The sequence below is a fragment of the Zootoca vivipara genome, chromosome 16, assembly GCF_963506605.1.
Source record: "Zootoca vivipara chromosome 16, rZooViv1.1, whole genome shotgun sequence".
Classification (NCBI taxonomy): domain Eukaryota; kingdom Metazoa; phylum Chordata; class Lepidosauria; order Squamata; family Lacertidae; genus Zootoca; species Zootoca vivipara.
The window spans coordinates 22,475,704-22,502,597 of NC_083291.1; the positions used below are offsets into that span (position 1 = coordinate 22,475,704).

A 26,894-nucleotide genomic window follows, 5' to 3' on the forward strand; every position below is an offset into this window, starting at 1 on the left:
CCTCACTGATATGGCCCAAAGGAAAGCAGAGCAAAATGTTTGGCACCAGCTTCGCTGCAGGAGTTGCTGGAAGGAGGCATACAAGGAGCCATCCAACCGTCTTAGGGACTCCGCTCCAGATTTGTACAGGATTTGCTCCTGAGCCTTTTCTGCAAGGCAATGGAGGTTTAGGAACAGAGTTTTCCTTCTCCGAGGTGGGCTACCTTCCCAGGTTGACATGCCCCACCTGCCTCTCACTTCCCTCTGTGGCACGTGCAGAAACCGCCTTCTTGACTGTTGGACCCACTTTTAGTCTCATCTGCTCAATCTGCCCGAGCCTGTCTTTGCATCCAGGGGAAGCCCCTAACTCACCGAGGGTTTGAGACCTATCCGCTTCCCTCACCTGCTTTAGCTAGCCGGTCAAAGTCATTTCCTGCGGTGTGTCTGCTGTCTCATCGTGACAGCTTCTAGGAGCCACAGCTGAGAACTGAGTGCCGAGTGGGGACCAAAGGTGGACAAACTACCCCAGAAGGAGCACAATGTGTCCCCCACCAGAGGTACTACCTCTCCCCTAATACACCCCATGCTTAGTATAAGATTTCACTTAACTGCTTAGAAATAATAGTCACACACCATACATTGGTCAGTTGGGCTTTTGTTTTATTGTTTGTGTTTTGAAGTTTAAAAGCGGTACCTCAGAGGTGGGTTGTTTTTTTTAATTGTGGCAGAATGAGATGTCCTATAGCTGCTGCTTCTCTTTTCACACAATAGGAGCCTTCCTTTAGGCACAGCCTCCTCCAGTGTAGTGTGTCATGATGTGAATGGAAGGAGCAGATGGCAAGTGTCTGGCAATTTGTTAGGTAATGCAGCCCCTAAAGGAGTAAAGCCGCAGGAGCCTGCGGTACCAAGCTGCTAGTGTCATGTTTATGCCGAAATGCGGGATGCTAAGCCAACGCTTCAGGTGCGGCACATGCATATAATGGCAAAGAGTTGTATTCAATTCTACTCTGATACCATCTTAGCGTACATGAAGGTATCTTATGTCCCACTGGTCCTCAAGTAACCAGTCTAAGGGAGGGGAGCGACGTCATTGTTGTGGTTTTTTAGAATCAGAGAATTGTAGAGTTGGAAGGGACCCCAAGGGCCATCTTGTCCCAACCCCCCAAAATGCAGGAATCTCAGCTGAAGCATCCATGACAGGGGGCCATCCAACCTCTGCTTGAAAAACCTCCAAGGAAGGAGAGTCCACCACCTTCCGAAGGAGTCCGTTCCACTGACAAACAGCTCACACTGTCAGAAAGTTCTTCCTGATGTTTAGTCGGCATCTCCTTTCTTGTAACTTGAAGCCTTTGGTTCAAGTCCTACTTTCCAGAGCAGGAGAAAACAAGCTTGTTCCATCTTCCAAGTGACACCCGTATAGATATTTGAAGGTGGCTATCATATCTCCTGTCACAGGTAGGTAGCCGTGTTGGTCTGAGTCGAAACAAAATAAAAAAATTCCTTCAGTAGCACCTTAAAGACCAACTAAGTTTTTATTTTGGTATGAGCTTTCGTGTGCATGCACACTTCATCAGATACACTGAATACCTCTATATTGGACAAACAGGCCAAACCCTATGCCAAAGGATAAATGGACACAAATCTGACATCAGGAACCACAAGACAGAGAAACCAGTAGGAGAACAATTCAATCTCCCAGGACATTCTATACAAGATCTCAAAGCAGCTGTTTTATTACAGAAAAAATTCAGAAACAGACTGGAAAGAGAAGTTGCTGAATTGCAACTCATTAGCAAGCTTAAAACCATGGAGCCACCTGGAATGAACAGAGACATAGGATTCTTATCTCATGATCAAGCTTTCCTTAGCACCTCAGCCCTTGCTTTTCCCTTGCAAGACCAATTGCAGTCATTAACAGTCGTTAACAGTCATCAACAGGTTTACCACTCCTATCAGCCCATCACCAATTCCCACCACCACCACCCTCTGAATATACATAAGGGTCTGGTGGCTTCTGTTTCAGTGTATCTGATGAAGTGTGCATGCACATGAAAGCTCATATCAAAATAAAAATTTAGTTGGTCTTTAAGGTGCTACTGAAGGAATTTTTTTATTTTATATCTCCTGTCAGTCTCCTCTTTCCCAGGCTAAACATAATAATAATAATAATAATAATAATAATAATAATAATAATAATATATTTATACCCCCCCCCCATCTGGCTGGGTTTTCCCAGCCACTCTGGGCGGCTTCCAACAGAACATTAAAATAAAATAATCCATTAAACATTAAAAGCTTCCCTAAACAGGGCTGCCTTCATACCAAGCTCCTTCAACCGTTCCACATAAATAAGGCTTGGTTTCCAGACTCTTGATCATGTTGGTCGTCTTCCTCTGCACACATTCCAGCTTGCCAATATTCTTCTTAACTGGTGGCACTCAGAACTGGACAGGTGTGATCTGACCAAGGCATAATAGAGTGGTTCTATTACTTTCCTTGACCTTACTTCTCTTAAATTTTATTATTATTTATTTTCTGTAGAAGATCTAGAATGCTGGGATGAGGGAAGCCGGGTTCTCAGCCCCTCTTGCCAGGAGCTGCTCTGCACGGGTCCCAATTTCTCTTAGCCACTGTCTCCAGAAGCTTAAAAGTTCACCCTTGAAATGATGGTTCTAGCAAATGGCTTCTTGTACCTCTGTGGTTACAAATTCTCTGATCACAAGGAGTTTGTCTCTAGCTCTCTTACTTATCTTTTTACTAAAGCAAAACTTGTGAGAACAATATTAACACAGTGGGTATGATACAAACAATTATACACAACAAAAGAATAAATAAAATAGCTGATCTCAGATTTGTTGTAGTCAGTGGGCACTGCTCCCTGCTTTTCAAAATTAGATTTTTTTTGTGGTGTGAAGTTTTTTTGTTTTGTTTTAACTGCCTGCTGTTCTTTTAGCAAAACTGCTTCATAGTGTTATAATGTGTTACTTTTTGTTCTTTAACTGGGGTTCGTTCATCTCAGTTTGTGAGAAAATGCTGCTTCCTAAAAGTTTGTTCTCATGGTGCATGCCAAGTATGTTTTAGCTGATATTAGTTGAAGGCCTTGTAGAGGTTGATAAGGTTGCAAACGCTGTGGTGAATCATGGAACTGTAGAGTTGGTAGGGACCCAAGGGTCATCTAGTCCAACCCCCTGCAATGCACGAAACTCAGGTAAAGCATCCATGACAGATGGCCATCCAACCTCTGCTTCAAAACCTCCAAGGAAGGAGAGTTCACAACCTCCCAAGGGAGACCGTGGATAGAGATGAAATTTATTCCCTCTGCCATATAATACGAGAACTTCATGAAGTTGATTGGCAGCAGATTCCAGCCGGACCAGAAATGGCTTCTTCATACAACACAGAATTAATTTATGGAATCTGCTCTCACAACTTGCAGTGATGGTCACTGGCTTAGATAGTTTAAAAGTGCATTAGAGTGATTAGACACATTCATAGAGGAGGATAACTTTATCTTTGACTACTGCCCCCAATAGTTCAGCTGAACCTCAATGTTCAGACATTCGCTACTGAATAGCAGTAGTTGGGTTCAAACAACAGGAGAGGCTTTTGCTTCCATGCTGTGCTATCCAAAGATAGTTTGGCTGACTGCTCCTGGACGCAACTGTTTTTTCAGCCCATTAACAGGTTTAGGAAATTTGTACTTATTTTCAGTTGCTTCTCGCACAGATGCAAAAACACAAATTGTGATAATGACCATGCTATTCTGTTATGCAGAACAGTCTCCATTCTCTAGGCACTTTATAGCATGGGTCGCCAGTTGTTTTTGGACTACGACTCCCATCATCCCTAGCTAGCAGGACCAGTAGTCAGGGATGATGGGAATTGTAGTCCGAAAACACTGTCCTGGACTCAGTGTGTCATTATCTCTTGCAAGACACCGGGGCTAAACACCTTTGGCAATAAGCATTGCAAGAGACAGCTTGACATTAGGAAGATAAATTAAGGGTAGTGTTAGACATTTTGGAGCTCTAGGGGTCCAGTCTTTGTGTTGCATCCAATGCCGCTTTGCACTACAGGCACTGTGTCGGTAAAGGTAAGGGTACCCTTGACCGTTAGGTCGAGTCGTGGACAACTCTGAGGTTGCACTCTCATCTCGCTCTATAGGCCGAGGGAGCCGGCATTTGTCCGCAGACAGCTTCCGGGTCATGTGGCCAGCATGACTAAGCTGCTTCTGGCAAACCAGAGCAGCGCATGGAAACACTGTTTACCTTCCCGCTGGAGTGGTACCTATTTATCTACTTGCACTTTGACATGTTTTTTGAACTGCTAGGTGGGCAGGAGCTGGGACCGAGCAATAGGAGCTCACCCCCGTTGCGGGGATTCGAACCGCCGACCTTCTGATCGGCAAGCCCTAGGCTCTGTGGTTTAGACTACAGCGCCACCCGCGTCCCTTGTTTGTCGGTACATCTGTGCTTATTGCCTGTTCTGCCTTTGCACATAATGGCTTGGTTATAGGAGCCACTTTAAGGCACCATGGTTCACTTATTCAAACAAATAAGCAAATATTGACCTTTGAAAAGCTCTCCTCGGGACGCAGAAACTTGTAAAATATTACGGTACTTTTTGAAGGGGATTATTTTTGTGCACAGTGATATTGACCAGCAGGGGGCATTTGTCAGCTAGTGGAATCAGTCTCTGTTAAGTAATGGTGAATCATGCCATTCTTTCAATGGATTTCCTCTAGAGCAGTGGTTGCAACAGCCAGCATTGTCATAGGGGAGCTGTTTCCCCGCTGCAAATTTGTACCTAACAGGAAACAAAGATGATTCAGTTATTGGTGTTTGCTGTTGTCCCTGCATGGTAGGAAGCAGTTGAAAGGACGAGATGAGGATTAATATCGATAGCCTGGATAGCTCAGTGGGATAAGATCACGTCGTGCTGATAACGCCAAGGTTGCAGGTTCAATCCCCAGATGAAGTAGCTGCATATTCCTGCATTGCAAGGGGGTTGGACTAGATGATCCTCAGGGTCCCTTCCAACTCTACAATTCTACGATTAAACCACAAAATCTGCTGTATTTGGGTCTCAGGTGAACTTTCTGACAGCTTATATGTTTCTCATACAAAATGCAGTGATGAACGCTGACAGTTCATATGCCCTTTCAAAGGAAGGCAAGACACTGGGAAGAGAAAGTAATAGCAAGCTGTTGGGAAGTAACTGAGAATAAGTACAGTGTCTGGACTGGATGGCGGTTCTGCGAGACTCCCTGTGTGTTAGGACAGGACAGCCGCCAGCCCTCTCCAGAAAGGAGAGAGCCGGCTTGCTGACCGTGCGTAAAACGCCCTGTTCAGCAAATGCGCACTGACTACAAAGTCAGCATCTTTCTGGAAATGCTTGCCAGCAGAGGCTTGCATCATCCTAGGTTAGTAACTGTGTAAGGAAGATCTGTGTCTGTCTGTGAGAAGAGTCTAATGGCAATGTAACCTCAAGGTTAGATTACCGCAATACGTTATATGTAGGGCTGAGCGGCCAGGTTGCTCACCTGAGCAAGACGGCTTGAACATATTGCACCAATCCTGGTGCGACTGCAGTAGCTACCAATTAGTTTCCGGGCCCAATTCAAACTGCTGGTTTTGACCTATAAAGCCTTAAATGGCTCAAGGACCTCCTCTTTCCATATGAACCTACCCGGACCCTGAGATCATCTTCTGAAGCCCTCCTTTGTGTGCCTCCTCCTCTAGAGTTCTGGAGGGTGGCAACATGAGAATAGGCCTTCTCTGCAGTGGCTCCCCATCTTCACATTATACACCTTTAGGTGCCAGGCAAAAACGTTCCTTTTTAACCAGGTCTTTTAACCAGGTCTTTACATCCTGTTGTTGTTGTTGTTGTTGTTGTTGTTGTTTAGTCGTTTAGTCGTGTCCGACTCTTCGTGACCACATGGACCATAGCACGCCAGGCACTCCTGTTTTCCACTGCCTCCCGCAGTTTTGTCAAACTCATGTTCGTAGCTTCGAGAACACTGTCCAACCATCTTGTCCTCTGTCGTCCCCTTCTCCTAGTGCCCTCAATCTTTCCCAACATCAGGGTCTTTTCCAAGGATTCTTCTCTTCTCATGAGGTGGCCAAAGTATTGGAGCCTCAGCTTCACGATCTGTCCTTCCAGGGAGCACTCAGGGCTGATTTCCTTAAGAATGGATAGGTTTGATCTTCTAGCAGTCCATGGGACTCTCAGGAGTCTCCTCCAGCACCATAATTCAAAAGCATCCGATGCCCTTTTAAAATGTGTTTTTTGTAGGCTACTGGGTTGATTTTATTTTTATTAGGTATTTTGTGGTTTTATATCTTGATTTTATTATGTGAACCGCGCTGAGACCCCCGGTGTATAGGGCAGTATATAAATTTAATAAATAATAATAATAATATGTTAGACCAAACTTTCCAGCAGTGATCTATGAGGGAAGGCCTCATAGTAGCTCAGCGGTTCAGTGCCTTATTTGCACACAAAAGGCGCCAGGTTCAAGCCCTAACCTCTCCAGGTAAGGCTTTCTGAAACCTTGGAGAGTTGGCTGCCACTCAGTCTACTCTATAGCAACATTCCCCAACCTGCTGCCCTCTCCAACTCCCATCATCCCTAACTGTTGGCCATGCTGGTTAGTGCTGATGGGAGTTGAAAACATTTGGAGGGTGCCAGATTGGGGAGGGCTGGTGTATGCAACACTGAGCTACAAGGATCAATAGTTTGACTCGGTGTAAGGCAGCGACACCTGATCCTTCTGGAAATCTTTAATATTCATGAGGAAAAAAATGAGCCATGGCTGTGGCAGCAGGTTAGAAAGGGGCATGCAGGTCACAATAATGTTCACATGCTTCCCACCCCCCTTGAAAGTAAGGCCTTGTCTGCACTGCAGGACAGGGGCGTAGCCAGGATCAAAACTAGGGGGGGGGGCAAGCCATGGTCGTTCAGGGGCGGGGCCAAGGCACGGAAGGGGAGGGGTCATGAAGTGGGCGGGGCTAAAGGGCCAGCGGGCCTGATGACATCGTGGCGGCGGCAGCAGCGGCCACCTTGTGCTTCTGGGGCTGGCAGCGTTGGCGGCTACCCTGCTTGGCTGGAGAGGATGGGAGGGTCGGGCAGGCGAGAGGGGGTGGCTGGGTGGGCGAGGGCGAGGCAAGACACGGCCGCAGCCACGACGGCTCCGAGGCGTTGCTGCATATCAGCATAATATTTCAACCATGGTTCAAGCCCCACCTTAGGAAAAAAATCCTGCATTGCAGCGGGTTGGACTAGATGACCCTTGTGGTCCCTTCCGACTACAATTCTATGATTCTATTGATATATTACCATACCATATGCATCGTTCTGCTTTCTTGAATTGTCCTACTCCTAGGCATAGCAGCCAACTCCTAGAGGCCTAGGTGCCTCTCTTCCCCCCCCCCCAAATTACTGGTAAATACCGTATTTGAAAGAGTCATCCCCCCATGTTGATGGGCTTTCTATGTGGGGCTTATCTGCCCCCCCCCCGTATTTTATTAAGGATGGAAGAGGGAGGGAAGGAAGGAAGGAAGAAATAGAGAGAGGGATAACTCATATTTGTGGGTGTCTCTGGATGACGCTGTGATGCTGGAACTTGTAAGCAGCTTTCTCTCTGCTTGATTTACAGCAGGCACGTCCAGCAGGTAGATTGTGATCTACCAGTAGATCACTGGATGTCTGTGGTACATCACTGGTAGGTCACTGGCACCCCTAAAAAAAGCTCACCCAAAATTTTCCTCCTCCCTCAAAAAAGTTGAACTATGACCTGAAGCCCTAAACAAAAATGGGCCTCCCTCCCTCCTGAAAGAAGCTCAACAAGTTTGACCTAAACCCCAAAATACAGGGCTTCCCTTCCTTTAAAAAAAACTCAGCAGCTTTGACCTGAACCCCCCAAAAGGGGGTAGATCACCCCCAGTTTTAAACTCTGAGTAGATCAGAGTCTCTTGGGAGGTGGCCACCCCTGATTTACAGTATACAGATGCAGGAGGAGGGGCAGACTGGAACACCAATGCTTTTTATAAACATCACTGTGTCTGTCAAAGCTACAGCCTCCCCCCTTTCTTATTCACTTCTTTTTAGCCTTGCAGAGCCACCTTAGTCAAATTGAATCCTCTACCGTAAGTCTGCACCCTCATTAAATCGCCAATAGAACTCTTAATGCTCCTGAATGCTCATTAACAACTCCCACTTAAGAACAATAGGGTGAAATGGTCAGCTATCGAATCTTGCCTGGGGATATATGCTCCATTGTCTTAACTGCTTAACTACTGGTAGCCACTTTGCTTTATTTATTTGATGTGTTTTTGTTACTGCTGTGTCCCGTTCCCCCCCCCAGCAAGTGGAGACTTAGCTGCTCTTGCTAAAGCAAAGCCCTTTCCACTTCAGTTTTTGGAGGGGAAAAGTGCTGGTTATGGTCTGTAAAATACATTAATTTTTTTGCTTCTAGGGGGGGCAGCTGCAGGATCTTACCACTTGAGCCCATGCTGCAGGATCTTACCACTTGAGTCATGGCAAAGAATCCTGGGAGTTGTGGTTTGTTAAGGGTGCCGAGAGTTGTTATGAGACCCCTAACCCCTTCACAGAGCTGAAGAGCTTTTGGAAAATAAAGGTCATCTGTTAAACCACTGCGGAAATTGCTGTTTAAGGGGCGGCCTAATAACTCCAAGCACCCTTAACAAACTACAGCTCCCATGAGTCTTTGTGGAAGTAGTGAAGTGGTATCATGGAATTGTATGGAAGGGACCACGAGGATCATCTAGTCCAACCCCCTGCAATGGCCCAACTTGTGACCCTGAGTGGTATGATATTTTATTTATTTATTTATTTTGCCACTTTGGCCTCATGACCTGCCAGCCCCTGGCTTGGCTATCCATAACATAGCTGTCAAGTTCTCCCTTTTTGAAAAAGAGAAATTCCCTTATGCTGAATAGGCTTCCTCGCGAGAAAAGGGAAAACTTGACAGCTATGATCCATAAGGGAATATGGCCCCCAGGGTGAAATAAAGTTCCCCACCCCTGCATTAAAAGGTAAAGGGTAAAGGGACCCCTGACTATTAGGTCCAGTCGTGACCGACTCTGGGGTTGCGCGCTCATCTCGCATTATTGGCCGAGGGAGCCGGCCTATAGCTTCCAGGTCATGTGGCCAGCATGACAAAGCCACTTCTGGCAAACCAGAGCAGCACATGGAAACACCGTTTACCTTCCCGCCGGAGTGGTCCCTATTTATCTACTTGCACTTTGATGTGCTTTCGAACTGCTAGGTTGGCAGGAGCTGGGACCAAGCAACGGGAGCTCACTCCGTCACAGGGATTCGAACCGCTGATCTTCTGATCAGCAAGCCCTAGGCTCAGTGGTTTAACCCACAGCGCCCTGCATTACGGGAGCTTTAATTCTGCTTCTGCCTTTGGCGGTATCGGAAAAGGGAAATAAAAACGGAAGAGAAAACAAAGAAAATCGGAACCTGCAACATACAGGAAACTGGTTAGGCCAATGTGTGCCTCTGAGCAGAAATCTGTGTTTGTGGAAGCCCTTGAGCATTATACTTGAGCTTTGGTGGGTGCCCTCAAGCGGGTTAACCAAACAGACTGAGGGTAGGTAACTGATACCCCGAGGTCACAGGTAAACATGCAGAGACTGTACACAGAGCTGATTCACCTGACTGGCAGGGAGGCAACTATGGCCACGCCCAACCGGACAAGGTTTCAGGTTCCAATTTCATTGTTTTGTTTGCTCCATGCACACACCTGATGGCTCAGGCTGAGGGCAGACGTGTGGAGTCCGCATGGGTTGCCGAACTTACCTCTTCCCCTGGTTCTTTCCCTTCGTTTTCTTGCCGTTAACGGAAACAAACAAAAATCTGCCAGCCTTTTTTAAAAATTTATTTTCACGCAAGCGACAGAACAATAACTTGCCGGGTCTCCTCGAAAGGCTTAATTTGTTGGAAACAGATTGCAAATGAATGAAAGGTAAGTGGTTTAGAAAAAAAAATGTTTTCATTATTTATGCATTTAGTGCCGTACAATGTAATACCGGCTTACACAATTTGTGGTCCACCGGTCATAGAGGCAGCCCTCTGGCGCAATGTTCAAGCTTCCTAGTTTTGCTCCCTGCCTGAGGCTGAAAGAGCAGGGCAAGTTGCCCGCTCACAGTATATGGCTGAAAAAAAATCCTGCTTGGCCTGCTCTTGTGCCTTGAGGAACAGCTTGATCTGCAGTCATTAGCAGGTGATATTGTTTATTCCCCCCACCACCATGGTGAATTCTGCACATCATTTGGTTTAAAAAGCACTTGGGCAAGCCAGACAATTCCTGCTCTCACCGCCAACCCTCTCAGCTATGTATTATGACTTGCCAATAGCCTAATAACTTGCCCTCTAAGGTACGCAGCAAAAGCAAACCCAGGAAGTTTATTGCTCTGGTTGTGGACTGGGTTTGACTTGATGGATCACACGTTGTACTGGCCTGGAGCAACACAAGCCAGAAAGACAGGTCTCTGCCCTGAGGAGCTTACAGTTTATTTATTTTTTTAAGTGTGAGGGAGCCAGTAAAGGGAGAGCAGTGAAGGAAGGAATGGAAAGGCAACCTTAGCATAACCTCTTGGCAGTTTTGAAGACTAATCGGCAATGCACTTGTCTCAAATTTCACTTGCCTGTGGAAAATAAATAGCATGCTTTGGATCTGCTTTCCAAGGTGGAAAAAAAAGAGAGAAAATGAGCTGAAATGTTATCATTCAAAAACATTTTCACATGCTTAGAACACCAGTGACTAAAATGGGCGAAAAGGCTACCAAATGTACAGAGTAATCGGATCTTAATTTTACTACTGTTTAACCCATTATATCCATTTTCTGGTTGGTGGTTTTAAGAAAGGGGCCATAGTTCTGTAACCTTGCTGTGTTTTGATTTGGTTTTGCTTCCTTTTTGCCGACAGAAAACTAGCTCTTCAGGGAGCAGACCTCTTCCCTGACATGCTAGTTTTCCATAGGCAGGGATCTCTTGGTGTGATGGGACATTCGGACACCTGGTACCACCTGCCACCTTCCCAGGATCTGTGTGCCACATGATGCTGGAAGGAAGAATGGAGGTGGTTAGAGTGCCAGCTGCTCTTCAAGGCTAGGATGGAAAAAGATGGAGAGACTTAAGCCTTCAGGGCATGACCAATGCCATATTTTGGAGTTGGGAACTGCAGGATCATGGCACTCTTCTGGGAGGAATATCTGTCCTGTAAATCAGCAATGAGATAGTGGAAGGGGCTGGTGCAATTAACAGAGAAAGTGAGTGCTTTTAGAAACAGCAGCAAACAAACAAAAATACCTTGGAGAGAGAGAGAGATAAGCAGTTTTCCTTCCTGCTGTGTTTTCATATACATTCCTCCCCTTTTTCTCTTCTCTTCTCCTCTTTCTCATACAGCTGTGCAAATAAGTCTACAAAAGTTGCTAGTCTGCGAAACAACAACAACAACCAACAAACACTAGCCAGCCGGCTTACCCACACATCCCTCCTCCTAGTTATTTGTGACATATTGCCGGTGCCTGGAAACTTTCCCGACGTGCAGCGATGTGGCAACACATCCTCCCGTTTAATGAGCTTCCAGACTACACTGATATAAACAAACATATATGCAGATAATTTGGCAAAAACACGTCTACAGTGCTTAGGGGCAAACAGCCTTCTACTTTCTGAAGGAGAGATAACCATCTCTCCTCCGTTTAGTGCCAGGAAATCTGATTGTTAAATTCCTTTTTGCTGTGTAAAGGATCACCTATTCACAGTCACACTGCGTACAGTGGGATTAAGAGAGATGTTTGAGCTTAGCCTCCAGCTCTGCTTGGCAAAGTACTTGACCTCTTCAAGTCACAATATGCTTTTGATTTTTTTGATCTCTTTAAGCATCATGGTATGCATTTCTGCTTTGCCCTCGTAAGGACCTGGCAGCTGCCTTACATTCTCTGCTAGCTTCCTGGTTCGAATTTTTTTTGCAATGCACTGTGTGTGTGTGTGTGCGCGCGCGCGCCTTTCAAGACTGCCTTACTTGAACTGCTCAGTTGTTCCAAAAGTGCAGCTTCCTGCCAGTTGGCTGAGTCAGCTGCATAGAGCATATTATACCTGTAAGTTTTTTACCGGTTGCCTCTCAGTTTTCAAACACCGTTCAAGATGCCCTAAAGGTAAAGGTACCCCTGACCGTTAGGTCCAGTCACGGACGACTAAGGGGTAGCGGCGCTCATCTCGCTCTACAGGTTGAGGGAGCCGGCGTTTGTCTGCAGACAGCTTCCGGGTCATGTGGCCAGCATGAAAAAGCCGCTTCTGGTGCACCAGAGCAGCACATGGAAATGCCGTTTACCTTCCCGCTGGAGTGGTACCTATTTATCTACTTGCACTTTGGCGTGCTTTCAAACTGCTAGGTTGGCAGGAGCTGGGACCGAACAACGGGAGCTGGCCCCGTTGCGGGGATTTGAACCGCCGACCTTCTGATAGGCAAGCCCTAGGCTCTGTGGTTTAGACCACAGCGCCACCCGCCTCCTTTAAAAACCCTAGAATCATAGAATTGTTGGACGGGATCCTGAGGGTCATCTGGTCCAACCCCCTGCAACGCAGCAATCTCAACTAAAGCACCATCATCATCATCATCATCATCATTTATTTATTTCTCGCCCATCTGGCTGGGTTTCCCCAGCCACTCTGGGCGGCCCCCAACAGAATATTAAAAACATGATAAAACATCAAACATTAAAAACTTCCCTAAACAGGGCTGCCTTCAGACATCTTCTAAAATAGAGTCACCTTAGGCTTGGGAGCAAAATACGACCCTCCAGGCCAGCGTTTCTCAACCGCTGTTCCGCGGCACACTAGTGTGCCGCGAGACGCTGGCTGGTGTGCTGCGACGTGCGGTGACGAGAAGGGCGATTTGCATTGTCACATGCCTGGCGGCCGCCAATAATAACCACTGGCCCGCTGAAAAGGAAGCCGGCCGGGTCACGATGCGGGGCGAGCGCAGCTCTCAACAGCCACCACCACGGGAGGGTGGTTTTAGACAAACTTAAAGAAGCTGACTGGATGAGCTCAACCTGAAACTTGCTGAGCAAAGGGTTGTGCTGGCAGAGAAATCAGCGGCTTGTGAAGCCTTATTACAGGAGATTGCAACCAACACAGCAATTGGCAAGTGTTTCTTACAGTCATAATTATATAGTCAATATAGGGCGGCACAGAGTTAAATTTTTTAAATTTTTTAATGGTGGTGTGCCTCGTGATTTTTTTTCATGGAACAAGTGTGCCTTGGCCCAAAAAAGGTTGAGAAACACTGCTCCAGGCTACGCCCTTCGCCAGCATCCTCTTCCTGCTCCCCACTAGCAGGACCAGCGGACAGGGATGATGGGAGTTGTAGTCCAACAACAGCTAGGGACTCGAGGTTGAGAAAAACTGCCATAAAACCTTCTTAACAACTCCATATGCTCAGTTCATCAGGTGAGTCCTCTGCTCCAGAAAACTCACTATGAGCGGTAAAGTGAGAGACCGCAAGGAGCAGAGACCTTTTGGTCATGGCACTTTCTTCCAAAATTTCCTCCTGGAATGGGGACGGGACTGTTGGGTCTTTGAGAAGTCTAGTAAAAGCCAGGCTTTGGGAGCCGTTGGGCTAGCATTAAATGCAGTTCTTCCCTGGGTTATTTTATGCGCCGGTAATGTTATTTTAAGGTTTAACGTTGGGGCAAATCTTCATAGCTTGCTGTGAATGTACGATGGCTCACCAGGAACTTGAAAACCTGCTGTTTAGAATGAAAGCGGGAAGGAGTTGTCTCGCGCACCTGGCAGGCCATAATATGTGACTGGTGGGCTGCATATGGCTCGGTAGTTCATGGCTGTGTTTTGGTTTTTTCTACTCTCTTTTAATGTTTGCATTATTTGGGGGCAGGGGGGAGTGACGAAGAATGCAGTCGACAGCATCCCATTGTAGCAGCATACCATGAAACTGTTCCTAAATGAGCTAAACATGAGACTAGGGAAACCCAGCCAGATGGGCGGGTATAAATAATAAAACAACAGCAGCAGCAGCAGCAACAACAACAATTATTATTATTATTATTAGCGTAAAAATTTAAGAATTGCCCTTCTGGATCAGGCCAGCTACCTGAACCATGTAGTTTCCCACCTTCAATCTGACTCATCAGAAACTCAAAACTAAACAGACTGAAGGTGGAGATACACATAACATTCCCCCTCCCCAAGTAGTGGCGTCAGTTTGGAAGTGTCCTTGCTGCATTCAGCGCAAAAGGAACTTTTCTGTTCAAGGTCAAGTCCTGAAGGGAGATGAGCAGGAACCACAATTCTGCAAACTGACAGCAGAAGCTCTGATTGGCTGGCACCCATGATGTCATCAAGAAACCTCTTCTTCTCCAATCCCCAGAGCAGTTTTGAGCTTTTTAAAGTTTTGGTGTTTTTTTTTAAAAAATCACTGCAATGACAGATGATAGGAGAATAAGTTGTCTGCTGGCATTTTCATCTTATTCTGATTGTGAAGCCAAGAGGAAGCTGTTTGTGTGGGGGGGGGGGCACTATTGAAAGAGTTTAATAGTATGCCTGTCTCCTCAATGACGATGTGGGTTTTCTAGAAAATGTTGAATTGGAAAAATTTAGGGTAGTTTGCATTGGGGAATCGTTTGATGTCCTGGAGAATGATCTAATTTAGCATGATTGTTTTCCTTGTTTTAGCAGCCAAAGCTAAAAGCTTTGAAACTGCCAAGGCGGCCTAACACTGCATTTGTAATTGGAATTCATTGTTACTAATGAACTTATGAAATTGGAAAAAATTTCTACCTCAGATCACTGCTCAACATTTGCCCTGCTAATTTAGTTTGGAACATGTGCTCTAATTGTCTTTATTATCTAGGGAGAGTTGGCTAATCAGACTGTTTTCTGGTATCTGTCCTTAATCACTGCCCCTATTTTGTCCCTGCTTTCTTTTAGAGGGATTTTTTAAGGGGCGTTTTTGACATGCAATGCATACATGTGCCCTGGTATTCACTAACTTCCCTTCTGCATCCCCCTCCCTGTAACTGCCTATCCAGAAAGCAAATGTTGCTGGTATGCTGTAATATTTAACAACCAGATCCACTGTGGGAATAAATGTTCTATCAAACATTTTAAATTTTTTAAAAAATAAATAGGAAAACTAGCAACGCAAGCCTATGAAAGTTGGAAGAAAGTCCCTTGGAAGAATTCCCATTGTGCTCAGTTTGGCCTACACTCAAGTATGCGTGTGTTGGATTGCAACCTCAGTTTAACACAACTGCTTCAAAAGCCAGCTCAGGATAGAGGGGATAAATGGATACTGTACAGTAGTGTTCAACAGCGTGTCAGGATGTGTGTGAGACAGACAAACTAAGGCAGTGATAACTGATGTAAGAATAGGCATCCCTCTGTCTCCGGAGACAATGGGAGAGGCAAACCACTGGAAGTCAAGTCACCGGAGAGCTACAGTGCCTGCTGTGGCTGTAGAGACCAATACAGGAGAGACATGTTTTGTTGCAGGTGGGGCAGTTGTAGGTGTCTGGTTGTGCTGCTGCAGGTGTACCATGGCACTGCTTCTTTCTGCACTCCTCCCAGCAGTCATTCCTCCTCTGGTCACTGCTGTGGGTACACAACCTGACTTGCTGTTTCCAAGCGCTGCGGTCATCTACAAGGAATTCCTATGTATATTATATTGCTGGCATCCATCTGTCTCAAGAGACAATGGAGTGACGTCAAACCACTGTGTTAGCGGCACTGAAGTGACCCCTCTGGGGCGCAAGCCTTGGCAGTGTGTCTGGAGGTCCTGGGCTGCCCAGACAAGAAGACCTCTCAGCCTCACTGATGTGGTCCAAAAGAAAGCAGAACAATACGTTTGGCACCAGCTTGGCTGCAGGAGTTGCCAGAAGGAGGCGTATATCCCACCACTTTATGGAGTAGGGTTTACTCCATCGCCTTTTCTTCCCCCAATAGCCCACAAAGTGGTGGAGGTTTAGGATCAGAATTTTCCTTCTCCTAGATGGGCTGCTTTCTAAGGTTGACAAGCCCCACCTGCCTCACACTTCCCTCCACAACTTGTGTGGAAACCACCTTCTTGACTCAACAGGCATCCCCAAACTTCAGCCCTCCAGATGTTTTGGACTACAATTCCCATCATCCCTGACCACTGGTCCTGTTAGCTACGGATCATGGGAGTTGTAGGCCAAAACATCTGGAGGGTCGCAGTTTGGGGATGCCTGTTCTTGACCATTGGACCCACGATTAGTCCCGTCTGCTCAATCCACCATAGCCAGTCTTTGCTTGCAGGGGAAGCCCCTAACTCACCGAGGGTTTGCTGGGATGTAGATAAATACATATACATACTAGCAGTTCAAAAGCGCACCAGTGCAAGTAGATAAATAGTTACCACTGCAGCGGCAAGGTAAACAGCTTTTCCGTGCGCTCTGGTTTCCGCCACAGTGTCCCGTTGTGCCAGAAGCAGTTTAGCCATCCTGGCCACATGACCCGAAAGCTGTCTGCGGACAAACGCCGGCTCCCTCGGCCTGAAAGCGAAATGAGTGCCGCAACCCCATAGTCGCCTTTGACTGGACTTAACCGCCCAGGGGCCCTTTACCTTTTACCTTACATATACAAGAGTGTCCTCACTTGAATCTGAAATCTCAGACAGTCTGGTGGCTTCACGGTTCCCTTCCCTGTGTTCACTGCAGATGTCATGGTCCCCTCAGTACCGGAGTTCAAAATTCCGCCATGTTTACGGCAAGGCAGCCAGCAAGGAGAAGTGCTATGACTGTGTGCCTATCACCCGCAGTGTTCACGACAATCACTTCTGCGCTGTGAACCCGCATTTCGTTGCTGTTGTGACCGAATGTGCCGGTGGAGGAGCCTTTATTGTAATACCAGTAAATCAGGTAAGTGCCACCCAGGGTTGTCAGGTATAGCTGGTTTTGTGTGTTTGTATGTCTCGGTGGGCGGTGGAACCTCCTAAAAACGAATGGCCCATTCATTTTAACAGAGGGACATCTTTTGAATGGAGTAAGGCAGAGGTATTCAACCTCTTTGAGCCCACGGCTCTCTTGTGGCACCCCTGTGGGGCTCAGGATCCCAGTTATGTCACCCCTTGCCTGCAGAGCTGGCAGCCTCTCACCCTTTTTCGAACACCCTCCCTCGTGGAGTGTTCCCTCAGCCTCCTCTCCCCTCTCCTTGGGAGTCCTCTGGGCAGCCGCAGCTGCCGCCCCTGGTCTGTGAGCTGCCCCCTTGTCCCAAAGAGAGGTGCCTCCTCACACTGCCCCACTGGGGCCTGTGAAGCACCCCCCCCCAGCTGTCCCCAGAGGCACCATTCGCCTGCGGATCTTGTAGCCAGAGCTGCTGCAACAAATAGCTGGGCAAGCCTTTAAGAGGCAGAGATGCGAGAGGGCATCAGAGGAGGGAGGGAAGAAGAAGAAGAGGAGTTTGGATTTGATATCCCGCTTTATCACTACCCGAAGGAGTCTCAAAGCGGCTAACGTTCTCCTTTCCCTTCCTCCTCCACAACAAACACTCTGTGAGGTGGGTGGGGCTGAGAGACTTCAAAGAAGTGTGACTAGCCCAAGGTCACCCAGCAGCTGCATGTGGAGGAGCGGAGACGCGAACCCGGTCCCCCAGATTACGAGTCTACCGCTCTTAACCACTACACCACACTGGAGGGAAGGAAAGAGGGAAAGATGCCAGGGTAGCCCACAGCACCCCTGACCCTCATTCAAGGCACCCCAGGGTGCCACCCTGGTTGAAAACCAAAGGGATTGAAAGGCCAACAGGATTGGCTTCATCTACTGACTCACTCTGTCTCGTGAACTGAGAACAAAGGGCAAAAGGCTCATTTACACACATGCACATACAAACCCCATGTAAACTCCTTTTGCACTGCATCATTTTCCTTTCCTTTCCTTTTGCACTGCATCACTGTTCATTTTGCTTGCGGCTCACACCCTGTTGAGTTGCAGAAGAATTGTCTGGGACCTTCCCCCCCCTCCTCCTGCCCATACAAACACCAGGACTCTGGAAGAGCCTGCTGTTGCTGTTGATGCAGGTTGAAGGGGGCTTAAAGAGCCCCTTTGCCTTTCCCACGCATCCCGAGTTGCCTGGTGAGCCCTTTGCAGATGTATTGGTTTTCATAAGAGAAAGTCATATTTTTAGGAGAGGGTCCCTACTGGGGGCCAGACTGAGGACTTAAACCACTTGCCACCAATTCTTGTACTAAAGATGGTGGTGATAAAGCTACAGGAAGATCCAAAAGGTCACCTTCCAGGATAAAGTCATGAATGCTTCCTTTTGTGAATGTATGTAGTTCTGGGGATGGCTTTGGACAACACATTTACAGGGTGATTGGAGTGAACAACTATGCCAAAAAGCACTCTTTAAAAAAAAAAGATGTAATTTGTTTTCAAAAGCTTTCATACTTTACCATCAACAATACCTTTAATTTATCCATTGACTTCCCATCCCTCTCTCCATGGGGTTCTATGTTTATCCTTTAACGTTGCATATTTTAACTTATAACTCTCCAACCTACGTTATTAGCCTTAAATGTATTTCTTCTCTTGCTCATATTTCAAATCCTGCTCGCGTTTTCATGCCACTACAATATAGTTATTTATATATTCTCCAGATGCACTCTTAATTGGTTATTGCCCCTTTAAGACGGGGTTACTAACCATTTTTCACCCTGGGGGAAACCTATGGGGGCTGTATGTATACCAGTGTGACCGAAAGTGAGTGTAGTATTAACTTGGTCCTCCAAACAGCCACACGTCACCTGTGTTTCCTTTATGTAATAGATATATGTTATAATCCAAAGGACCATGGTCTGCAACAACAGAATCTTACTTAAATATTTAGTGTAATCCTCTCTAACCTTTACAGTGCCCCTCAAAACACCTGTCTGCTACAGACCCCTTGTGGTGAAAATATATACAATAAGAAAATTATATTTTAGCTCAGCTCTCTGTAAGGTTAAGAGGCCATTTTAAGACTCGAGTCCAGATAGAGGCACAGCAAAAAGGTATGCCCAGCCCACGACAGCGGTTGGAAATTTGCATTTCCTATTTATGTTGTGATGCAAATGGAAATACGCTTCCCATCCTCAGTGTGTGTTGCAAGCAGGGTTGCACATCACAACCCAGATGTGATCTTGGTGCACAACCACATTCATACTGCTTGTGATGAAGGAAATTCATGTGCAAGAGCCTCTCTTCTTTGCTGTTTCTGGGCAGTATTTGAAAACACATGTAAGGTGCAATTATTGCAGGTTCTTTTTTTATAATATTTTTTATTAGAATTTTCACAAAAATAACAACAATATATAAAGGATTAGAACAAGAAAAAAGACAAGAAAAAAGAAAAAACAGATAAAAATAAAGCAAAAATTCTTATATCACTTCACATAGTATAATGGGACCTCCTCGGGTTCCCCTCCCTGTGGTTCTTTAACACATTTATACTTAGCAAATTCTAACTCATTTTAATCACCTTGTATAATCTTATTTTCTCCCTTTCATATAACACATTCCTAAATTCCACAGTCTATTTACAACTTAATTTCTGATCTAATATGCTACTTTAGCATGTTTTTTTAAAATAAAATACATTCTTCTTCCATCGCTTCCTCTCCCTGGTTGCGGATTCTTCCGGTCATCTCAGCTAATTCCATAAACTCCATCATCTTCATCTGCCAATCGTCGATCGTTGGTAGTGTTTGTAATTTCCAGTTCTTGGCAATCAAAAGTCTAGCCGCTGTCGTAGCATACTGTACATAAAAAAAGAAACATTCTTCTTTGGAATCTTCTTCCCGACAATGCCCACTAGCAATGCTTCTGGTTTCTTAACAAATGTGTTTTTCAACACTTTCTTAAGTTCATTATAAATCTTATTCCAGAAGTCACTCACTAGTGGACACGTCCGCCACATGTGGTAAAATGAACCTTCTTCTTTCTTACATCTCCAACATTTATTATCATGGTTATGATAAATCTTTGCTAATTTTACTGGTGTAAGATACCATCTATACATCATCTTCATTAAATTTTCCTTTAATAAACTACACGCAGTAAACTTGATATTCTCATGCCACATTTTTTCCCATTCCTCAATCATAATATTATGACCAACATCCTTTGCCCTGCAGGTTCTTAATCTAGCTTTGCAACCCAGCCATTACAGAATATATCCCAGCTGGTTCCATGCTTAATTTGTTATCATTTCCCCTCTTCCTTCAAACATCAGGTCTGTCTTTCCCCCTAAGCCACACATACATGGTTATTCATTTAAATGTCCATCCTTCACCATCCAAAAAACAAAACAAAACAAACTCTCAAATGTTAAAAAAAAAGTTGTGGAAGTAAATCAAGAATTGGGGGGGGAGGGGTGGCATTTGTGGCGTCACAGAAACTAGCCAATAGGCACCACCCACAGCTCCATTTCAAATCAACTGTTCTGGAAACTGGCAGAAAGCTTGCCTTAGGAGAGAAAAATATATGTGTATGTGTTAAACATTAAAGTGTGGGCATTCTCAGACTGGCTTGGCTGCTCTAAAATACGTTTTTCTTCACCCTAAATTTGTATGTCCTTTGTTTTCAGTCCTTCCCTACTGGATTGCTTCCAGGTTATCAGTATTTTGTGGGAGGGATTCAAGTGCATACGAGAAATTTAGGATTGCAGAAGTAACATGGATCAGTGCACTCTTGTCACCCTAGAAGAAGAATCCACTTTTTAAAAAAGCAGCAGCAGACGACTTTTTGCAGTTAGGAAAGTGACAGAGAAAGGCAATGAAAAGTGTGGGACGAATGCATGATTCACAAGAAGACGTATAAACACCCCACACAAGCAAATCAGAATGAATGCTCAATAAAGACTGGATGAGTCTAATTTCCACAGTACTCTGTGCAAGCAACTCAGGATGGCTGCTCAATAAACACATAATCTTGAGGAGCCCCTAGTCTATGTAGTTTGCATCTAAACCCTGCAAAAAGGAACACAATCAAGTTATGGCAACTGTTGATACTGGTGGTTTAATATGGGTAGGAAATGGCTCTAAGAGACAGATACATTAAGGGATCAAGATAAAACCATGAAGGACAAGACACACTGGGGAGTTCTGTTGTGCTTTGTGTCGATTGACAGGCCTTATCAGAGACGTTGCCGTTTGGGAACTAAATCTTTCTGTTTGTTTCCAGACAGGAAAACTTGACCCGCATTACCCTCGCATCTGTGGGCACAAAGGGAATGTTTTAGACATCAAGTGGAACCCTTTCGACGACTTTGTAATAGCCTCGTGCTCTGAAGATACCACTGTAAGTTTCGGGAACCTCTGGAGCGATATAACCCCTGTCAGGTGCAGACAGAATGCTGCCCCAGTTTCCTAACTATGCTTAGAAGATCGGGATTATCCCATAGGCTCACCTTCTTCCCCTTTCCTTTCATTGCTATAGTTAGTGTTAAGTCAGCACTTGTTCTAACCATGGTTAGCTCAAACCAAAGCCGGCAAATATGTTTCCGGTTGTGGTTGCCTGCTGTAGAGTGGATATAACCACACTGAAAATGCTGGTGCGAGCGTAACACTGGTTAGTGATTCAGAATTCAAGAGAGAGGTAGAAGCGCATAAGACATCAAGGTGTTTTTGATGATGATGATGGAGACCAGGCAGCAACATGTTTACACTAGTTCTAAAGGCGTCGTCATTTGCTAGGAAGGTTCCAAGGGACAGCGGATAAAGTAATAAGGTGATGTTGGGATGTTAGAGCCAGGTTTAACTTGACTGGATTCATAAGGTTGTTGTGAGGCCAGAATGCCATTCTTTGGAGGCAGGGTGGGAAACGCAAATAAATACTTCAGTTGAGTGGGGCACTTCTTAAGAGCCTGATTTGGCGCTTCCACCCTAAAGTGGTAGTGCAGGAATTGAGACAGATTAGATACCCCGCCCCGCCCCCCCCGTTTTTGGTCAATGGAAAGCACAACTTTCACTGTGCAGGTGGAACATCTCTCTTGGTGTTACCTTTGTTTGTGCATAGACTCTTGGTGGCCCGCATGGCGGAAACCCAAGGGACAGGATGGAGTCCTGGAGTTTGAGGGTTGGATATGCACTGGGTGTGCATTGATCCTGCCCCTCTGCCACCCCCTGCAAACCATCTCCCCATCTCACATTCCTTCACCCTCAACTGCTGATTAAGACTTATTAGTCCTGATTGCTGCTGCTAACGGGCAGGTGTTGATTAACGGAGCTGACTTGCTGACTTTAAAGACTCTGCACTCCCGTGTCTCTTAGGTTAAAGTCTGGAACATTCCTCACCACTTACTCACAAAAAGCATCACAGATGCACAGAAGGAGCTCATTGGTCATTCGCGGAGGGTGGGACTCATCGAATGGCACCCAACCGCAAGCAACATCCTTTTCAGCACTGGCTATGATTACAAAGTGAGTCGGGGTCTTGTGAACCTTCATTTCAAACATCAACCTGCTGTTGTTCTATTCTGCTTCCATGGGGGGGGGGGGCTTGGGCAGAGTATCTGAGGTGTGTGAAATGAATGAGAGGTTATAAGTCTCTGCCACAGTGAGAGGATTTTGCCTCATAGTTATTTCCTGCCTTCCAAAACATGGTGGCCACAGTCTATTCCCAGCATGCATAGAGAACAGAGAGAAAGGGGGACAATGCGGAGGGGGGGCAATGAATAAGCTGGCCCAGGATTGCCTAGCAGGATGTTCCCACAACTTGTTTCTTTTAAATTATATGTGTATGTGTGTGTTTGTGTGTAGGGAGGTGGCATGTTGTTGTTATTTGTGCAAAGCGGCATATAAGCCTGAATTGCAAATAAATATGCCACAGTTCTGCAAGACCACAGAATATGGTATTGGTTGCAGAATTCAGGCGCAGAATTATAGAGATGGAAGGGACCCTGAGGATCATCTAGTCCAGGCATCCCCAAACTGTGGCCCTCCAGATGTTTTGGCCTACAACTCCCATGATCCCTAGCTAACAGGACCAGTGGTCAGGGATGATGGGAATTGTAGTCCAAAACATCTGGAGGGCCGAAGTTTGGGGATGCCTGATCTAGTCCAATCCCTGCAATGCAGGAACATGCAGCTGTCCCGCATAAGGATCAAACCTGTAACCTTGGCATTATTAGCACCAACTGAATTATCCGTGCCAAATAAGAACCTCAATTTTCATCAAAGCCAGCAACAAATTGGGATTTCCTAGTCCTTAGTGGTTGCAAAGAAATGAAGTAAAAGTGGGTGGCAATGCCTCCTGAAACTTCGCAAGCCAGATTCATTGTGGATATAGTTTTCAGTGTTCATGGGTTGGAGCATTTCCACCCCATGCAGCCGCCTGTCCTTCCCCGTGACTAGCAGAAGCTGCATAAATTATGCCCAGTCAAGCTGAACAGGGGAAATCATGGAAACGTGCTGTGTGCAATTTGTCTAAATTGCATAGCGTTGGGAGTAGTCGTTTCATTGTTCTTTTTGTGCGTTGTCTGCACTATGGTTGGAGAGCTGGGGAAACATTCACGAATGCACCTCTCTTTTGCCTTCAGATCATGATATGGAACCTTGACACCAAAGAGTCTGTAATTCAGACCCCGGTGAAGACAATCCACTTCCACACGGACGTCATTCTTTCCATGTCGTTCAACACAGATGGGAGCCTCTTAGCCACGGCCTGCAGGGACAGGAGAATAAGGGTCATTGACCCACGAGCAGGAACTGTCTTACAGGTACGCAGGGCTGGCGAGATTGATTAAGCGCCACGCGGGAAGACCGCTTGCTCTTTGTTTTAGATGGCTAAAAGGATGTTCTCTCCTGTGCACAGGAGAAGGATAGGTCTGCATGTCAGAAGGTGAGATCCATCTTCCTCTGAAACAGCAGGGTCTAGCGCAGAAGATCTGGCTTAGATCCTACACCAGGTTTACATCTGGGGACACAAACCAGACCTGCTGGCGTTTACAGCCTTCTTCTGTTCTGCAGCTGGGCAACACTTTCAAAGTTAGCTTCTCCTGCTCCTGAATAATGATGAATTGATTCTGAACTGGAATCAGAACCCTTTTTCTCATCTGATGGGCCGTCAACCTAGCTTGAAATAGGCAGTTTAGGAGTGGGTAGGTGACTCGGCTGCCGTCCATGACATTCACTTGACTGCTTGCAGTTACCTTATCTGTCAGGTGGGGAGGAGTATCAATCAAGTTTAGATGGATTGGTGGGCCCAACGTCCCTCCCCGAAGGTCACCTTGGGGCTTCGCCCATTATTTTGCACCATAATCACCACATTTCGAGGGAGGCAGAAGTCAGCCATGGGCCATTCATTTCTAAAGTACCCCCTCCTTATTCAGCATCCAGCCTGATGCATTGTCCTGGACTGGTTGGACTCAAGAGGAATAGTGGGAGGAACCCACTGGGGAAGAAGGCTCAGAGGTTAGGGAGTGGTGGGACGACGGCGAGTGATCAGAGGGAGAAGATTGGTAAGAGCTGGTGTCAGAAGCTAAAGGGGTAACGGCTTAGTGTGCTAAGACAGTCTGTGGCTGAGAGAAGTCCAGGATTAGAAGTGGAAGCTGGTGAGTGGGAGGTCAAGAGGCAGAGACGAGTCAAGCTGGGGAAGAAGCAAGGATGTCTTCCCCTTGCGCTGCAACAATCTACCCTCCTCCCTGGTCTCCCAGAACCAGAAGAGGCATGAAGTGGGGAAAACAAGGCATGCAGGTGCAGTCTCCGATTGTTTTTTGCGGGGGAACCTGGAAAGGAGACATAGACGGCTGTGGGGAGACAGGAACCTTTAGTCTGGGCAATTGATCCATGGGGCAAGGGCTACCGGGGATGAGCTGCTGACGCTCAGCCAAGTCTGTGCAGATCCTATTCTTGCTAATAGAGAGTTAACTCCAACAGGCACGGTGTGATTTACTACTGGCTTGCTCCTGTCACTTATCTACCTGGGATCCTGATTCCCAGTTACCCTCATCGTTGCGCCTGTAAGGTGTTTCTGTGTCCCAAGGCCTGTGGTACACGCTGCTGATTTAAGCGGAATATGCAAGTGAAGCCTTTAAGAGGACAGTACTCTATGTAGTTTTCTACCTCAGATGATTCATCAGTTGGTGTGTAATGTGATTGTTCCCCAGGAGCACACTGGTGTTCCCAAAGAGGCCTGACAAGCCCTGCCTTGACAGTCCTACCTTAAATTAGTCTGGTATGGCTTCCAAATCATATAAAGTGGTACCTCGACTTACAAATGACTCGGCTTGCGAATGTTTCGAGTTACGAACAGAGTTCCGTCTGCCATTTTGGATGCGGTTTAGATAGGATTTTTTCGACTTACGGATTTTTTTAATCCCCCCCATTGGCTTCAACTTACTTTTTTTCGACTTACGAAGGTCCGTTCGGAACGGATTAAATTTGTAAGTTATGGTACAGTGGTACCTCAGGTTACAGACACTTCAGGTTACAGACGCTTCAGGTTACAGACTCTGCTAACACAGAAATACTGTAGTACCTCGGGTTAAGAATTTTGCTTTAGGATGAGAACAGGAATTGCACAGCAGCGGAGTGGCGGCAGCAGGAGCCCCCATTAGCTAAAGTGGTACCTCAGGCTAAGAACAGTTTCAGGTTAAGAACGGACCTCCAGAACGAATTAAGTTCTTAACCCAAGGTACCACTGTATTGCTGCATCAGCTGTACAGGGAGATAAGCAAATGCTGTGAATTTTGATGGTGGAGGGTTTTCAAAACTTCAGACAATAGGCAAGTGCAGATGAGTTTCACTGAAAAAAGCAGCATTTGGTGTGCTTGATTTCCTCTGAGTAACACGCCGTGTCTTCTTGCAGGAAGCAAACAACAAGTCTCACAGAGTGAATAAAGTTTTGTTTCTAGGAAACATGAAAAAGCTGCTCTCCACGGGGACATCCAGGTGGAACAACAGGCAAATTGCACTATGGGATCAGGTGAGTTGCTCAGCAAACCACAGCAAGCACTCGCCATGCTAATGGTTCCATCACAGATCAACTTTTTAGCTCTGTCTCTCTCTGCTGTTTAGGCTGTGTGCACACACTAAATCTTTAAAGCTCATTCAAATATAGTGTGTGTGCAGCGTCCCAGCAGATGTCAGACAGATAAACTGCTATGTGCTTTTCAAAAGATATCTGAAGGGAAGTTTTTAGTTTGTGATGTTGTATTGTGCTTTTACTATTTTTTTGTTGGGAGCCACCCAGAATGGCTGGGGCAACCCAGCCAGGTGGACGGCAAGCAAGCAAGCAAATAAATAAATAAAAGCAATTATGAACAGAGATGTGCAAAGGGCTTCTCTCTGTGAGAGAGCACAGCAGTGGCTGTGGTGCACGGCGTGCCTGCGCCATTTTGTGTCACTTCCCCTGCTCTCTTAGATGTGGCAGCCATTTTGTTTTATGCCGGGCCCCCACAGCAGCCATTTTGTGACTGGTGCAAACGCCCTATGTGCCCAGTGGCCCCCAAAAGTTGGCGGCCCCTGCTCTAAATCCTCCTTGAACTGCATTTGTTGTTCTTGTTGTGTTTTGCCACTTTATAGCTCTAGTTTCTGGTTTCCTCACGCAGGGTGACCTTTCCGTGCCTTTAGTAGAGGAGGATGTGGACGGTTCCTCGGGTCTCTTGTTTCCTTTCTATGACTCGGACACGCACATGCTGTATGTACTGGGCAAGGTGAGTTCTTGCCCTTGCTACAGAGTCTTTAAGTATGTGGGCAAGACTATAAATAAAACTTGCGCAAGAAGTAGATTCCCATATCTGGCCGTTGAAACCGCTCTCCACGTGGGACGGGCATTTGAGCAAGTTAAGAACGGTGGCAGGATTCTTTAGCTAAAATGTCAAGTCGACCCCCTGGGGGCCATGAAATCTCTTCCCCCAAATGG

General features: G+C 46.2%; 1 protein-coding gene across 3 annotated transcripts in view; it reads left to right on the top strand.

Moving 5' to 3' along the window:
• The window catches only part of CORO2A (coronin 2A), a 62,347-nt gene that overhangs the window by 24,335 nt on the left and 11,118 nt on the right, over positions 1-26,894 (top strand). The window contains exons 1-7 of one of the 3 annotated variants that reach the window (XM_060269064.1): positions 7,250-9,973; positions 11,416-16,913; positions 21,213-21,329; positions 22,301-22,450; positions 23,569-23,748; positions 25,839-25,955; positions 26,581-26,685. In XM_060269064.1, coding sequence (XP_060125047.1) covers positions 16,713-16,913; positions 21,213-21,329; positions 22,301-22,450; positions 23,569-23,748; positions 25,839-25,955; positions 26,581-26,685 — 870 coding nt within the window. In that variant the 5' untranslated portion in view covers positions 7,250-9,973; positions 11,416-16,712. Of the gene's footprint in view, positions 1-7,249; positions 9,974-11,415; positions 16,914-21,212; positions 21,330-22,300; positions 22,451-23,568; positions 23,749-25,838; positions 25,956-26,580; positions 26,686-26,894 lie in introns of those variants that run through there. The other 2 variants (XM_035097498.2, XM_035097497.2) reach the window with 2 other exon arrangements.